General features: G+C 36.6%; 1 protein-coding gene across 1 annotated transcript in view; it reads right to left on the reverse strand.

Moving 5' to 3' along the window:
- Nucleotides 1-539: 539 nt before the first annotated feature.
- Nucleotides 540-15,592, reverse strand: part of LOC110378719 (uncharacterized) — a 116,529-nt gene continuing 101,476 nt past the window's right edge. Inside the window, 12 exon segments of the mRNA XM_064036147.1 lie at nt 540-1,189; nt 1,500-1,608; nt 1,610-1,708; nt 1,941-2,128; nt 2,395-2,625; nt 2,843-3,056; nt 3,204-3,410; nt 3,638-3,826; nt 4,070-4,303; nt 4,498-4,853; nt 6,312-6,901; nt 7,301-7,592. Of these exon segments, the coding sequence (XP_063892217.1) occupies nt 1,082-1,189; nt 1,500-1,608; nt 1,610-1,708; nt 1,941-2,128; nt 2,395-2,625; nt 2,843-3,056; nt 3,204-3,410; nt 3,638-3,826; nt 4,070-4,303; nt 4,498-4,853; nt 6,312-6,901; nt 7,301-7,592 (2,817 nt within the window). The 3' untranslated portion in view covers nt 540-1,081.

Raw genomic sequence — 15,592 nt, forward strand, 5'->3', positions numbered from 1 at the left:
TTCCAAATTCTGTACCCGCGTGTCAAAATGCAATGGCCACTCTGTTAATGTCAGGCGTTTATTAATATTTGTCTTATATTTTCGAATGAACACATTTTCAGCAATCCTGCACTTTTCATTTTGAGTTGCGAATACTTTTTCAACATAAGTTCCGCAATATTGAAAAAAAAAATTGTAATAAGAAACAACTTAACGTTTATTTATTTTATAATATATGTTTTTAAGGTTATTATTGCGGAAATTATGTTGAATAAGTATTACTATTTACATTATGCAGCCTTCTTCTTAAGTTATTCGTGTGTAAGACCGTTTCATGGCAGCTTATTTTACGTAGTTCCTCGTCTATTTTTGGCCAGACATGTAGCAAGATTTTTACCTCTCAGTTAACTTCTTATAGGTTTGAAATATAGGTACCTCGGAATAATTTGAATATTGTCCGTTATCATGTCTTAAACATACTTTTATTACACTGCACTATTTATTCTGGTGTTTTAAAAATTGAGTTTTTTTTTTCACAACTTCTATGAAAACCACATTATTTTTGCTTTCAAACTTAAAGTCGGATCTGTTTAGACAAAAGGAAGCCCACAATGAAACCAATCAACCCAAACTTAACCACCACTTCAAACATTATCATTAATTAAGTCAGAACCATCAAACAACTCATTTATATCATCGACCCGCCTCCGAGTCACGCCAACTCTTGGCCACCGATCGACAGCACTTGGTCCAAAATTTATATTCGCACTAACATTATCTACTTTATCAATAATCACATTTATTTACATTATTCTCATAGACATCGTTCGCAAATAATTATCGTACAACTTTCTATGAGGTCTTAACAATTATTTTGTGTGTCCACAAAATTTCAATTCAAATATTCTTTATGCTATACCCTCAATCAACCAACAATTGACCCACTACTTAGAGGAATCGGTCAAACATATCTTACTACATGGCTACCTTTGGGAGTGGTTACCCACGAAAGTATAAAGTATTTGTTGGACTCTGCGCGGGAAATCAGTCACACAGTGGTGACGCGATCGATTTCCACATATCGCACAGAGTCCTCGCTTGGTCAGCAAATCACTTCTTTTTCATCAAAGATGGCGGTGTCTGAGGAGAGGCTCTTGAGCCGCTGTTGTAGTGCGGAGCGGCGCCGCCGGCAGGAGCGCGCTGCGGCTATCTGTGGAAATAAGGACGAAAGTGTTCTTTAGCATTGACGTTAATTGAAGCATGACTTTGTGACACCTATGGATACACTAATGAAATATCGTCAACATAAAATACCTAACAAAGGATAAGAGTTTGGGAAGCTCCAACAAACCAAACTGTTTTGTTGTACCTAGGATCTTTGATGAGCTTGTTAATACTACCATAAATAACTGAACTTGTAGTAGGACTATAATACAGTCCGTTTTACTTTCGAGTTTTTTTGGAATAATATCATGTACCTACAAAATTGACGCAATAAAAATGGTACATAAACCACTTACCACAGCAAAAGCCGCGAGCACAGTAAGCGCAAGGAACGCAACAGCGTAATGCGCGGGAACTCGCAGCAACGCAGAACAGTGCGCGAGTCGCTCGTCCCGCGCGCGCGGCGTCGCACCACAGCGCGGGCGCGATGCACGCGTCGAGAGACGCACAGCGGTACTCGCACTCACCGGAGAGCGCGAATACGCCGCCGTGGGAACTTGCGTGTCTGGAAGGTGAACGAATGGAGATTAAAGACTATCCACAAACTACTAAAATACAAAACATTAGTAAAGACTGGTTTGAAGCCATAAAATATCAAAACCAATATATATATTTTTATTTCAAATAGGCCTTTGCAGGCTGCTATAAAACGTCACACTATTTGCACGGTTCCTAAAAGTTGGCCTCATGGAAAAGAAACTTCAGAAATATATTAAGATAAATTCCAATTTTCATACCTTCTAGAAAGTTCCAACCACGTAACATAATAGGAAGCAGGTTCTACAGCAATGAGTTCTACACTTAACGCCCTCGGCCAGTCCAGGTCGAAATGATCGGAGGCTGAAGGAGACGCGAACACGTGGCGAGCCAGGGGATCCACTTCCCTGGACCAGCCGTCGGAGAAGACTTCTACCATGTCATCCATCTGAAAATGACGTAGAATGATTTAGACATACTTTTAGAATATACAAATAAACATGACAAAGAATTGGAGAGTTCGTTAGAATTATCTGGATTTTGAACTTATTTATTCTTAACTATTTTTTTGATTACAAACAATCGTTTATTTTACAGTTTACAGTGTTAGTTATCCAGCTAACATTAGCTAGAAAAGATAATACAACAGACAAAACCATTATTCATAATCGGTTAGCTGAGCTTTGCAAAATAATAGAAATGGTTATAATATACCTGTTCTTCTGGTGGTTCAGGACAAATAAACGTGGGTATAAGACCCCCAGTATACACTGCTATTCTGTTTGGAGTCCTACAGAGATGTCTCATGTCTGGGGCCACGGTAATATTGTTGAGGAGAGTAAAGTTGTCCAGTTCGGGCTCTCTGATGATGCTGCCACGAATTTGGAGGTAGAGGTAACGGCCGGGAGAGGGGTCGATCAACCATGGACGACGTTCACAGCGTTCCTGAAATCAGTTAGGATGGAATCAGGCTACATAGCATCTTGATTGGTACCTACCTAATATCGAAAATAAATATGCATGTATTTTTCAAGGTACATAATTTTTAAATTAATACAATGATTGTGACCTCTGTATACATTGTATTGTAAAAAATGTTTAATTGATCACAATAGTTTTTTAAGTTTGTTTTATTTCGAACTTGAATATAAAGACTTCTTACCGATTCAGACATAGGATTAGAAGACGAAAGTCTCATTTCTCCACTAGCACCATACACTCGATGCGAGGTTTCACATCCAGCTTCCAACCTGATGAACTCTACAGATGCTTCGAAACCAAATGATCGAAAATCGTCAGAAGCAGACATGTTAACCACGTCAAATCTCAATTCGGCAACTGTGGCGAGGGATGTGAATTCATAGTCTCCAACGTCACTACAACAAAAATACAAAAACATTACAGATACACATATTTTTTGCATTTAGACCTTTCTTTGATAAGACTTTTCCAAGTTTTTTTTTTTTAAGTACCATTAAATATAATAATAATATAACCTAAAATTAATCGATTTGTAAAGTTACCTGCACAAACAGTCTCTAGGTATCCTCGAGCCAGCGTCCTTCCAAGGTTTGTCGAAGATCCTGACGGCTGCAGTAATATCACCAGCACAGCGGTACCACGGCGAGTGAGCGGAGTGAACGGACCTGCATAACCGACCACCACTGCGAATGCCCCATACTCGAACTCTTATCACTTCACCAGGGTTGGCTTCAAAACGGTAGGTGCAACTGGAAATATCAAAAGACTTGTTAGATTTTGAAATGTGATTTTTGTACGTAGTTTGCGCAATTATCGGGAAAATGTCACCGTGATAAGTCTCTCGGTAATATTCCGAGAATTGAGACCGGTTGATAGAATAAAAGTCACCATCGCCCGGTAAGCTAGATATTTATATGCTGATCTTCTCTTCAGTGGATAATGGTGAAAATATCATGTTAAAGTTTTTTGGACTTACCTTATATTACGATTGCCTCCTCTGCCATACAAGAACACGTCCCTTGGTGATGAAAATGTTATCGGAGGATCTGGAGGAGCTTCTGGGAATGATCGTGAAGCGAAACGTCTTGAACAAGATCCTCGGCCCCATGGTTCACCATCTTGATGTAGATCCACAAATTCGTAGAGTGCTTTGAAATATACTGGCCTGAAGATTAAAATGTGGAAAAAAATAACTTCAATAATCTTGTATGTACACATATTTGGATCTCTTTTATTCGAATGAAATCTACCAAAACAAAAAATCTTATCGTTTCTCGAGTTCCGCAACCCTTTTTAGACATTTACTTAGTACTATACGATTCTACGTTACGAAAGCAATAGAATATTTACACACGGGCGGATAACTGCCTATCCACATGCATACACAAGCGTATACATTTGTGCTTACTTCAATGCGGTCCCCTGCGTCAGCTTTAGTTCCAAAGTCAACGAGTCTCCTTTTGAAAGGAAACTCTCAGTTTTTGCGCAGGCTCTTGACCTTCGTAGCAATGCATGTTCACAGGTCCTGGGAGCACGTTCACGACAAAATCTGGCGACTAGAGTAGCATTTGTAGGTGGACGACCGACTATCACTGATTGAGGAGATGTTGCTCTGGACATTTGCACTGATCGCTCTTTGTCACTGTAATTATAAAAACAAAAGTTAGATTTGAATGTTGGATGGAATAACTCAACATTATTTACTTCTCAATCATACACCCAAACATTTTTAAGAGCGTCAGCAGTAATAGTCATTTTTCACATCGAGATTTAAAATATTGGATTCACTTACATCATAAAGTCAACCGAGCAAAGCGAGCGTGGAAAATGACTCACCAAAAAATATCGCTGCAACCGGGCGATATTCTCATCGGACCATCCCATATATTCAAATGGCTTCCACAGTACTCATCCTCAGGCAAGTTAGGATTCAGAGCGTTTGTCACATAAAATTTCAATACTGAAAACCACACTCTGAATCGTGGCGCTGAAAACGACGGTCTCCTGTAAATTATGTTCCGGCCCGACGGCCCCGAGGTGTCTATGCCTTGCATGTGATAAAGGCATGTGGTATTCGGAGGTAAGGAATGTTGCGGGTGTTCCAAAATCCCTCGGCCTGTTCCCCTTATCCAAAACTCGCAAGCCCTTTTGTTCTTGGCGTATGTCGGCGACTGTTGATCCACGAACCTGACCTAAAATTGATTAATTATGTGATAACCACGCTAAAGATCCTTTACTGTCCTTTATCATAATTTATGAAAGGTATAATAACAGAAGATTAATTATGAATTCCTTTATTTGCTCATGCACGTATTTTATATTAAATATTTGAAATGAATGAATGATTAATTGAAAATAGTTCAATTAATTCAATCTCACGTTATTGGATTTGATGAAAACCACACAAAATGGTCAAACAAAATAATACCTAGTGAAATAGAAGGGATTATTGGAAAAACGATAACATAAGTCTGATTTTCATAGAACTCATAAATTATTCCTAAATGTAATCAGGCCAAAATTATAATTAAAACAGCGGCTCACCCTCAGCCTCCATATAAAAGAGTCATCAAAAAGTGTATTATAAAGAGTTAACTATTTAGAAAAGTGAAAGATGGGGGTCGTCCTAATTTCATAAGTTGAAACAATGTGGGTTGGTGTAGAGTTCACCCGCTTCATTATTGTGACCGGCCGTGCGAGCCTACAGCCTACGTTACTAATTACACTTTGGCAGGGGCCCAAGCGATGCCTCCGGGGCACTACTTGATTTATTATTGTTCACTGAGAACCAAACACTTTAAATAACACTCCATGATGATATATTAGTCCATTAACCCAATTTTGGGATCATATGTGAGCCGATTAGATTTAGTTTTAGATCTCGTTATTGTTGAGAGGTGCCAAATTCGTGCCAAATCTGCTAGTTTAGTTAAAATGTTCTTACCAACTTCAATTTTATCAGTGGAATAAGAAAATTGCATTGAATTAATCCGCAACTAGTCTGTAAGTAATTGCATTGTAGGAAATGAATTTCTACATTCGCTGAGCTAATCGGATCCCATTAAAGATACTCTTAGTTGGAACAAAAGCCAAGCATTAAAGAAAAGAAGTTATAGTTTCCAATTTTCATAATCTGTAACACAGGAGCGCTTATCATGAAAAAGTTTCAACCGTTTTCCTGTAATTTCATTTTGGCCGGTGTCCAAATATGAACTGGTTTTTTTAAAACTCCTATTAAAAGTGGAAAATGGACCCATTAACGAGAATTGAATATATTCCTGTGAGTTTCTAAAGTTGGAATAGAATGTTGGAAGTGAATGATTTTTAAACTAAGCTCATCGAAAATAGGAAGTTTATGACGTTGAATTTTTGCCTCACAGTTCACATTTCGACGATCACAGTTCGTCAATTTCGTAAGAAAATAATTTTATCCTTCGAGAGTATTTAAACCACACCCAACTTTATGATAATGACTTGTGCCAAATACAAATGCAAGTTGGATTTGAAAAGTTTTATCTGTCTCTTGCCAAGAAGCCATGAAAGTGTATAAATTCTATGTTTTCCAGACTAATATGTGGATTTTTTTCCCAAAAATAGAATTTCCTCAAGGTAATCTTGTTGAAACTAGACAAATAATAAAAGAATCTTACCTCGACTTCGAGTTGAAATCCATGTAATGATTGCGACGTTACTGGTTGTAAAAATGTACCAAAGGGGGACGTCGTGAACTCCACTAACAATTCAGGGCCACTCGATATAGCCTCGGGAACGGAAACGCCTCCTCCACAAAATCTCAAAATGACGGGGTCTCTTGTTGTATAGCCGTCGTACACTGTCACATAGTCTTGAACTTCGTCACATTGTTGCCAAAATTTCAGCTCCCGTCCATTGTTGCCTCTTTCTTGTTGAGCTGCATATAATGCTTTCTGGCTCCTAATTGAAACTAGTTGGCCGTTCGGCTGTTTAACAACTATTAGAGCGTGTTTTCCTTGAGGCACTTCATGTTGTCGAACGGCGTAGTAACATGTCAAATTCCTAGGGTATACGCCAGGAAAATTTGGTGATTGTAATCTACAGTTTTTACGATCACAGTCGCTGAATATCCGTGAGCAATAAGTTCCGGAGATCAAATCCCCAAGGTAATACTCGGGAGTTTTTGTCGTCTTCGCTACATTCGTATCTTCGCCGCGTGATATGTTTACGGGATAAGGCATTGGTCTCAGTTTGAAAAAAGGCCGTTCTGGAATGAGATACTGTTATTAGATTGTGACATTGATCTTCGAATTGTATTATGTTAGACACAGGGGATAGTTGTGACGACCTAATATTTTATTTAGGTCGCTATTACTACTTTAGCCTTTTTCATCTAGGGAATAGTAAGTACTTTTACCTATAACGAGTATCTAGATCTTGGACGCACACAACTTAATATTCTAGTAATATTAATATTTGTTTCATCATTGTTACGTCATCGTACTACTATCAGTATAGGTATAACATACATATCGAACATTCTTATCAGCCACCTTTGTTACCGTTCACAACAAAGCCTCCCCTTGCACGAACAACAATACCCAAAATATATTTAGCAGCAAAACGTTAACCGTACCGTTTGTCAAGAACACAATGATTTACGTACCCGAAGGAGGGGTCCCTCCATATCGCACTGTAGCATATTCCCTCCTCAAAACCTTGTAAGCCATTCTGAAGTCGAAGTTATAGTTATTTTGTTCTTTAGAGAGATGTAGAAGCCGTATGATAAGGGTGATGGATTTTGTTTCGCTGTAGTATATCGAAGGGCCCCAGGAAGTGCCACACCAGGAGCCCCCGACTTGTGGTCTGCTGGCTTCTTGGATCTGCATGTAGCCGTCAGGACAGCCGTCTTCGGTGAAAGAGGTGAAGCGACCCAGGGTGAAGCTGTCGAAGAGGACCTGGAAAAAAAGAAATATAATAAATAGTTAGTAGTTCTCAAGTAAATAAATTTATATATAATTAGGTACCTGCAGAATCAATCCCATCGTGCTCTGTAATTGCGTTTTTGTTCAAACGAAGAGACGGATTCATAATACAATCTCAGTATATTATGGGAATTTTCAGTCAGTCAAAGAAATGCATAAATCTTCATCAATATGTTGGACGGTCATTAATATCTCATTTATGAAAAGTGGTAGAAATTCACAGAATACATTGCCACATAACAGTGTTGAACACTTTGGCAGCGAAAAGCCGAGATTGGAAAAGTAATGGAATTGCATTTCGCACGAGTTTCATTTCCTTTACCTATAATGTTCATCGGATTGACATGTATGTCTTATTATAACTTTTTGTGTATTTGTGTGACAATGGAAATATTTTTTATCATTTATTTATGGAGTATTTTTTTTAAATACGTAGGTGCGTGATCATAGCTATTATTGTATAGTCTATCAATCATACTAAAGTAACAATTTCAGTAAAAAAAACGAGCAAAAAAAATTGCAAAAAATCCTTTATTAAAAACCTGCAAAACTGTTACTCGCGATCTGCAAAATTATGATTCACTTTTACCACACAGCAAATTGCGGGGTAACTGACCGAAATGGGACAAGTCAACGCGGAAAACGTAATTTGAGGGTGCAAATTGCATCTGTGTGTCCGCCAGATAAAGTGTCGATAAGGATTCAGCTCTCTCGAGAATTTATGATTCGCTGCAACAAAGAAAACCTCGATTTTATTTCATTGAGCTCCGCTGCAGACACTATTACTCTTTGGCCTTTTTATTGGGTCTATATTTTGTCGCTCTGGTATTTTCTTTTACATTGGCTGATGCAAATGGAGAATCTTTTCTTTGCTGTATATTTTTTAGTGAAGTCGAGGAGTACAAGAAAAAGTTTAAAGGCGTAGAGTGTAGGTATTTGAATTGAGTTTTGGTAAATAGTTATTACTGAAATATGCCGCGTAAGAAAACGATAATTTAAGATATTTATAGCTGGTAAATCAGAAAAACGACACATATTATAATTGAACAGTATCTTAAAAAGAACCATTTCACAACCATTACGTCTTTCACGAAAAAGTCAAGCAACACATCATAACCAAACCCAGAAACACACATCCCAAAACAGATAATAACGTAACCAAATGTAATCCCAAACATGACTATCATCGAATTGAATCTGATATCTCGAAATGAAATACGAATCGGCGAGGACTGGAATCTGAAAGACATGTCCCTTCATATTCTCTCCTCTGAAGCAGAAAATACAATTTTGCACAGCTAGGGATGTTCTCGTGGGTCCTTGATGAAATTTAAATGTGCTCCTGCCTTCGGAAACGCGTTGTGGCGTTTTACTTTATGATCTCGGAATGTCGGAAGTGAAAAAGTGGAGCTGTCTAGACTTTTTCGGATTTGATTTTGTGGTCTGGATTTTAGTTGCAGCATAAATTAGAATAATGCAAGTAAGGTTTATAATAAACATATAGTTAATTGATATGGTTTTACTTCTACTATTACTTTAGCAAAATTGTGCATTCAAAAGATACAATGTAAGTAGTTTGATTCCGCTCCAGACACAAAAGAAAAACATTCAAACCATTTTGCGTCCACAGTCGCTATTTATTCAAATGCTTAGGATTTCGTTCTGTATTCAACATTCACGACAATTCTCAAGATTTTCAATTTATTCATTGTATTGTTACGCTAATATTAAAGTGCACACAAATTCTTAACTCCGAAGCTACATTGCTTGACTTACATTGCATCTTTTATTGCCTTGCCTACATTCCGCATGTATGAGGAAAGAATTATTTAAACAAAGTATTTTACCTTCTGGAAATAGTAAGCAATTTTTCAAATAAAAAGAGACTTCAACTTGCACGATGAAGCACCAGAAGTACAATATAGGCTTAAAATAATTAAAAATCTACAACTTGAACGAGTCACTATTACCTATTTAATATGTCATGATCCCTGAGAGTTACAACTTACAAAAATAAGTTATTTTTTATAACAAATATGTTACATTTTTTTTCTAATCTGTTCAGGAAATCCAACGAAAATAACGAAATGCAATGTTAGAAACTCACAAACATACAAACTTGACAATGTATAGAATGACAACATTAATATGTATAAGCATACCAAAGAAATGTAATAAACGTATCTACAAATGTAATATCCCACAGTGAAGCCAGAAAGTAATTACCAAGGATAGCTGCATCCAGAATTCATATTGAACGCTCCGATTGTTTTAGACCATTGAGATTGCTATCACTTCGGAATATTGCTGGTGCATTTTAAACCTAAAATGTGACGGTATCGGCAGTTGCGAGAAAAAAGTCCTTTTTTTAGAAGTGTTGCAATTTCACGTGCTTTCATGTCATTGATTGGAAAAGTGTCTCTTGAAATACTAACACCGATCGGTGGGTGTAAATTGTAACAAGATGATAAAAAAAATTACATGAAACAAAATTAATATATTTCTTCTGTACATATTTTATATTCATTTCAAATTACTGATATTTTTAGGATAAAACTTTATTATTTTATTACAATATTAATCTATAATAGGGAAATATTAAAACTAGGTATCAAAATATTCATCCGCATCGCTGTCAGCTGGGATCGTGCCCAAAAGGCTGGCTGCATTGCCACGCTGGATGGCAATGCATATCCTTTGACCGAAGTATAGGCCAGCCCTTTGGTCACGAGTGGACTCCACTAATCGCTTTTCTTCTGTTGAATAAAAAAGACGAGTCTATAATGCCTTAATTTTATTTTTTTTAATTTGAAGTTGAATTTAGGAAACTCGAGTAACAAAATAAGTTTGCCACTATGAAATTAGCTACAAATTACTGTGCAACGGTTAAAATGTACGATCAAAATACTAATGGCTGACTTCAGAGAGGTAACATTTTATTATATAACGATGGTTCTATTCAAAGCATACAAGATCATAATGAAGATCTGATAGAAATAGCACTAAGACATTTTACGTTACTAAAATACAGCTCTATTCTCAACATTAGCACTTGTGTTACCAGACCAACGAAATAAAGAAATAGAAAAGAATTTAGTTAAATAGGAGTCGTTTAAAAAAACAGTCTTGAGGAAAAACATTATGTCCAAACCGCTTAAGAGTACCCTGCAGACTGCAAACTTTTAGTCGGCCGGTAGTTTTTCTGGGCTTATAAATCAGTATGAAGATGAATGGTGGTACGCACATAACAAATGTCAGGTATTTAGTCAGTATCGAATTATGGTTGGAATCATGATTTCCTTTTTTTATTTGTAAATAAGTAGTTTAAATACTTATATCACGTGAATATATATTATACAATGTAAATATATTATTTTATTTATTTTTATTTTATTCAAAAGGAACTCCAACAAAGGATACACCTTACATGCGTAATTATAAAAAAGTTATAACAAAGTTATATACTTGCTTGAAATATATCTATGTATTGAAGATTCTCTGTAAAACAATACCTATCCTCGGGTCAGCTGTCAGGCAACTATTTAGTAGGTGTACAGTGTGCGGTTACTTTTAGTTAAATGAGATTAGAATTCCCAAGTGCACTCTTCAGTATTCAGTGTAGTGAGTAAATGAAGCTAGATTGTACAGATGTTTCTGCATTTTTTTACATCTATTTGGTTTATATGTTAATGCTGTATTTCCTGTAATTTCGTGTCTTGTTCTTTGTCTTGGCAGCGAGATTATGATTAGCATTAGAATTTGCGTATACATCATCATCATCGTCCGAGTCTTTTTCCCAACTATGTTGGGGTCGGCTTCAATTTGGTACACCTATTGTTAATTTGTAGATATTTTTTTGGGCTAGAAAGTATGATATTATATATTTTTTACTTTGAGATAAGATTGCGTAAGCATAAGAAAGTAACATCAAAACCAACTTCATTCTGGCAAATTCGCTCACGAACTCAAGCAGCACCAAATTCCTGGAACATTACTTCGACTAAATGTACTTATTAATCAATTTCCATTCCATTAAGTGCATTCCACTCCAACTAATTAGTTCAACGGAAGGATCCTCAGTTAGTTTTGGAACTTCAAAACCGAAATACAGTTCTGGTTTGACAAGTACTTGCATTAGAGTCGCACCAACAATTCACTAAAACTTTACCTATCTAGAAGTTTCTAGAAGTTCGACCATACATCGCTTAAATCACTGTTTATTTGTGCACTTGCTTGAAATTCGATACGGGGAAGTTTTGTGCTCGATACGTAGTGGTGTCTGTACCAAGGTATACCTATCAATTTAGTTTGCGAAAAGTATAACTCTATCATATTATTCACATAGTGTCGGTTGGATATGTGGACGTACTAGATTATGAGATATTTTAATTTCGTTGGATATATTGTGATGGTATTTCTTTTATAGACAGGTACTGTCAAGGGCCACTTAGATCCTGACTGGGGCCGTTAACTTAGGCAAACTTTGTCTAGGTAGCTAATTAAATTTTCATTATTCGGCAGACTTCAGCATTTTGAATTTCAGAAGAAAACTGAAAAGGCCCCGAATACTGTAAATAAAACAGAGCCAATTTATTTCAGTAGACTTTGTGTGAATAATAAATTGGACAAACCCTAAAATACAATTTGAGTCCCTTCAAAAATACGCGCACTTTACAAGCCCTTTAATTGTGGTACCGTGAAGGTAATAAAATATTCAGCATGTTTAAATTTTCGGCTGTAGTGTAGTGTTAAAGGGCTCTTGGTGCAGTGTTTGAACACAGCGCCATCTGTTGAGCGTTAAGTACTCCACGTGAATTATTTAGCAAGCGCTGTAACCTCTGTATTACTAGTAAGCGCTGTACCGCTTAATTTACATTTTGCATACTATTTTGAACAAGCTTTGCGGTCTTTATGGAGAATAATATTATGATGAAAAGTTTTTATTGTTGAAATGTGAATGCTTTGAATGGGTACAACTATCACAAGCTGTATTGCTGTGTGGTTTCACTTTGATTTTGTGAATTTGCTTGCAAACAAAATAAATGAAGTAGTGCATTACACCGAACCTGAACGAGCTGAAGCACGTTTCTCCAAGAAGTTAATACACAAGAACAAACGCGGTGTATTTCAATGGAAATGCAAAAGGTAGTCGAAAGACACTGCTTTCCGGGCGATTCACTCCCAGAACCTAAGTAGCCCTTTGTTCACGTTCCCTGTTTATCTAAAATAAATAAATAATGTTTAAGAACCCTAGATTTTCCTGATATTTTAACGTGCACAGGGGAACTGAAGTGCGAAGTGTAAATTACATGCAGTGGCGCCAACCGCTCGGGGTTGCAGAGTAAATAATATTGTTCCACAACTTACTGAGAAAATGCAGCTGGGAAAACTTTTGAAAATTTTCCTCGATAGCCTATAAGTATTTGGGTGATATATTTATGCTTTTTTTAATGATCGTGTAAGGGATCGTGAGAGTGGGTACCGGGATAAAATAGCCTACGTTATTCGAGAAGACTGTAGATTTCCAACAGTGAAGTAATTAAGTTTCTTATAGTACTAGTTAAGTAGTTTCAGAGCCCGACAAACAAAGAAAAAAATGACTACCTCTTTATTAAATTAATATAGGTACTCAAATAAAGCTTTTTGTACAATAGAATAAATTTCATTTTAAAATCTAACCTCGTTCAGTTTCGCTGCCAGAGCCACAAACCAGATCCATTCTAAACATTTCACTATTCAACTATAAACAGGACGAGATATTCCAAAATTCCAGCTAAACTATTCTTTTCTAAAGCTTTCCTCACAAAATCTGTTCGGTATATTTGTTTTCTGTGCACACGTAAAAGTCGGAAGCCCCAGGCATTCACGGAGTGTTGCGTTTTTATATTTGCGTATCACTTCGGCAAGGACAAAGAAGGTATCTGGCTGTGCATAGGGTTGAAAAGACTGAGGAAGTCTTTTCTTCTGAGTTGAGCAGTGTTTTGATTCTGGTCAGCTGTAGTTGCTTCTAGATGGGAATTTGCGTTGAATTATTAAGATTCGACGCACACTGCAGATTTAGTAAGCCTGATACCGGCTGCATATCTGATCGTTGTAATGTGCGCATTATCAGTGGACTAAAAGTTTGCTGTGTGTTCTATGCGTATATGAAAAAGGAGTATGGGAGTAACTCGTACGTAAGGACCAATGACATGAACCTTTTTATTCTGACTGGCTTAAGGATTTCTCAATTATTACATGGTCTATGTCTTATTTATGTACCTTAATTTACATATCACATGTGAGTCTCAGGAACATCATCATAAAGGACATTTTTAATTAAACTAAACAAAGAATATCTCGATAAACTTTTACCCTGTTTAAGAAACATTCCATTCCAGTGCATTCAATACGTTGATGTGATTACTCCAAAGCGAATAGGTAGGTAGAGATAAAATTCTATTTCTCCCATTGTCAGCCCTATGCTTTTAGCTATGAGATTTGTTTGTGGGGACACCCACAGACCTCGCAAGCTTTGTTTGACTTGTGCCTCGTTGAAACGCTTTTTTCAACGAATGAACTTTGTTTTATTTGAACTTTTTCTTCAGCACTTTGTTCAAAAGTATAATGGACATTTCTAAAGGCTTAAGTGGCGTGTGGCGAAAGTTGGAAGAACGTATTCTTCTTGGGGAGAGTTACGAGTTTGGACTGCACGAATTGATTGCAGTTCAGTGTCGAACATCCGAGAGATTTTTTAAATTGTTATTAGAACAAATACTTCTACTGGTAATGAAGTAGAATCCTTGACTGTTATGCACCAGCATAGTAGCTGCCATACGCAGGCTGCATAGCTACGATATACTCCACAGAATGTTACGTTAACATCAGTTCAGCAACATTGTACCCAAGGTTTAAAGCATCTTCCTCTCTGCAAAAGATTTAAGTATCTGAATCTACTCTTAAGGGATTTACTCTAAAGATTTACGATTCCTGATCCATGCAGAGGTCCTAAAAATGTGCGATTTATGAGTGAGTGCTAGAGGCAGTATAAGTCGGATTTATTATATCACTAGTTTTGGACCGGACGAGACTTTATCGCAGTGTGTGTGCGCAATGATTTTTTCGCTAACATAAAAATATTTATAGGTTCGCGTCGCTTTTATTACTTTGAGGTAGCATTAGGAGTCGTAAAATGATTCAGTTGTAGGTATCAAGTGGTAAAAGTAATGAATATAATAACCTCATGTTTAAGTTAGTTGTAACATACAGTCATGGTCACATAATTAAAGACACCCCTAACTCGAAGAGAAATATATAGTTATGGTACTGGCATGAGCTTAAGCACGGTATAAAATGTAATGTAATTATTATTAAAACAAACATTACATTGTGTTCTTCAAAATTAAGGACAAACAATATTTACTTTCTTTAATACTTTAGATATAACGATCTATGGGAAATGAACACTAACTTTTGTAGCTGATACTTGGCTGGTCAACTAATTAAAGACAGTTAAAGCCCAGTTAAGAAAAAAAAACGAAAGATAGAAATAGTTGCCATACTTTTTTTTAGAAGTGAGTAAAATACTTATGAAAACTCGAATAAGGTAATCATTTAGGTATCTTTCATTAAACATTTTCATTTTAGTTCTATCAATAAGACTAGAACAAAAATACTGGTAAGTAAAATGTTTTAGGCTTTTTTAAATTAAGTTTTGACATGCGGATTTATTCATACCACTTGATCTGTAGTAAGGATATGGTTATAAATTTATTATTAAAGATTCTTTATCAATGGCACTAAAAAAGGCAAGGTTTGAGAACAACTGAAAACCGACCCCAAGGAAAACTTCTCCGCAAACAGACTTTAAGGCGGTGCTATAGGCAAATAGTGAACCATTTACATGATTCGGTACTGGTTTTTTTGGGAGTCATCTGATGCTAAAAGGACGATAATTGTGTCTGCAGAACTTTTAGACTACAATCGGGTTGGGA

The sequence above is a fragment of the Helicoverpa armigera genome, chromosome 9 (assembly GCF_030705265.1).
Source record: "Helicoverpa armigera isolate CAAS_96S chromosome 9, ASM3070526v1, whole genome shotgun sequence".
Lineage (NCBI taxonomy): Eukaryota > Metazoa > Arthropoda > Insecta > Lepidoptera > Noctuidae > Helicoverpa > Helicoverpa armigera.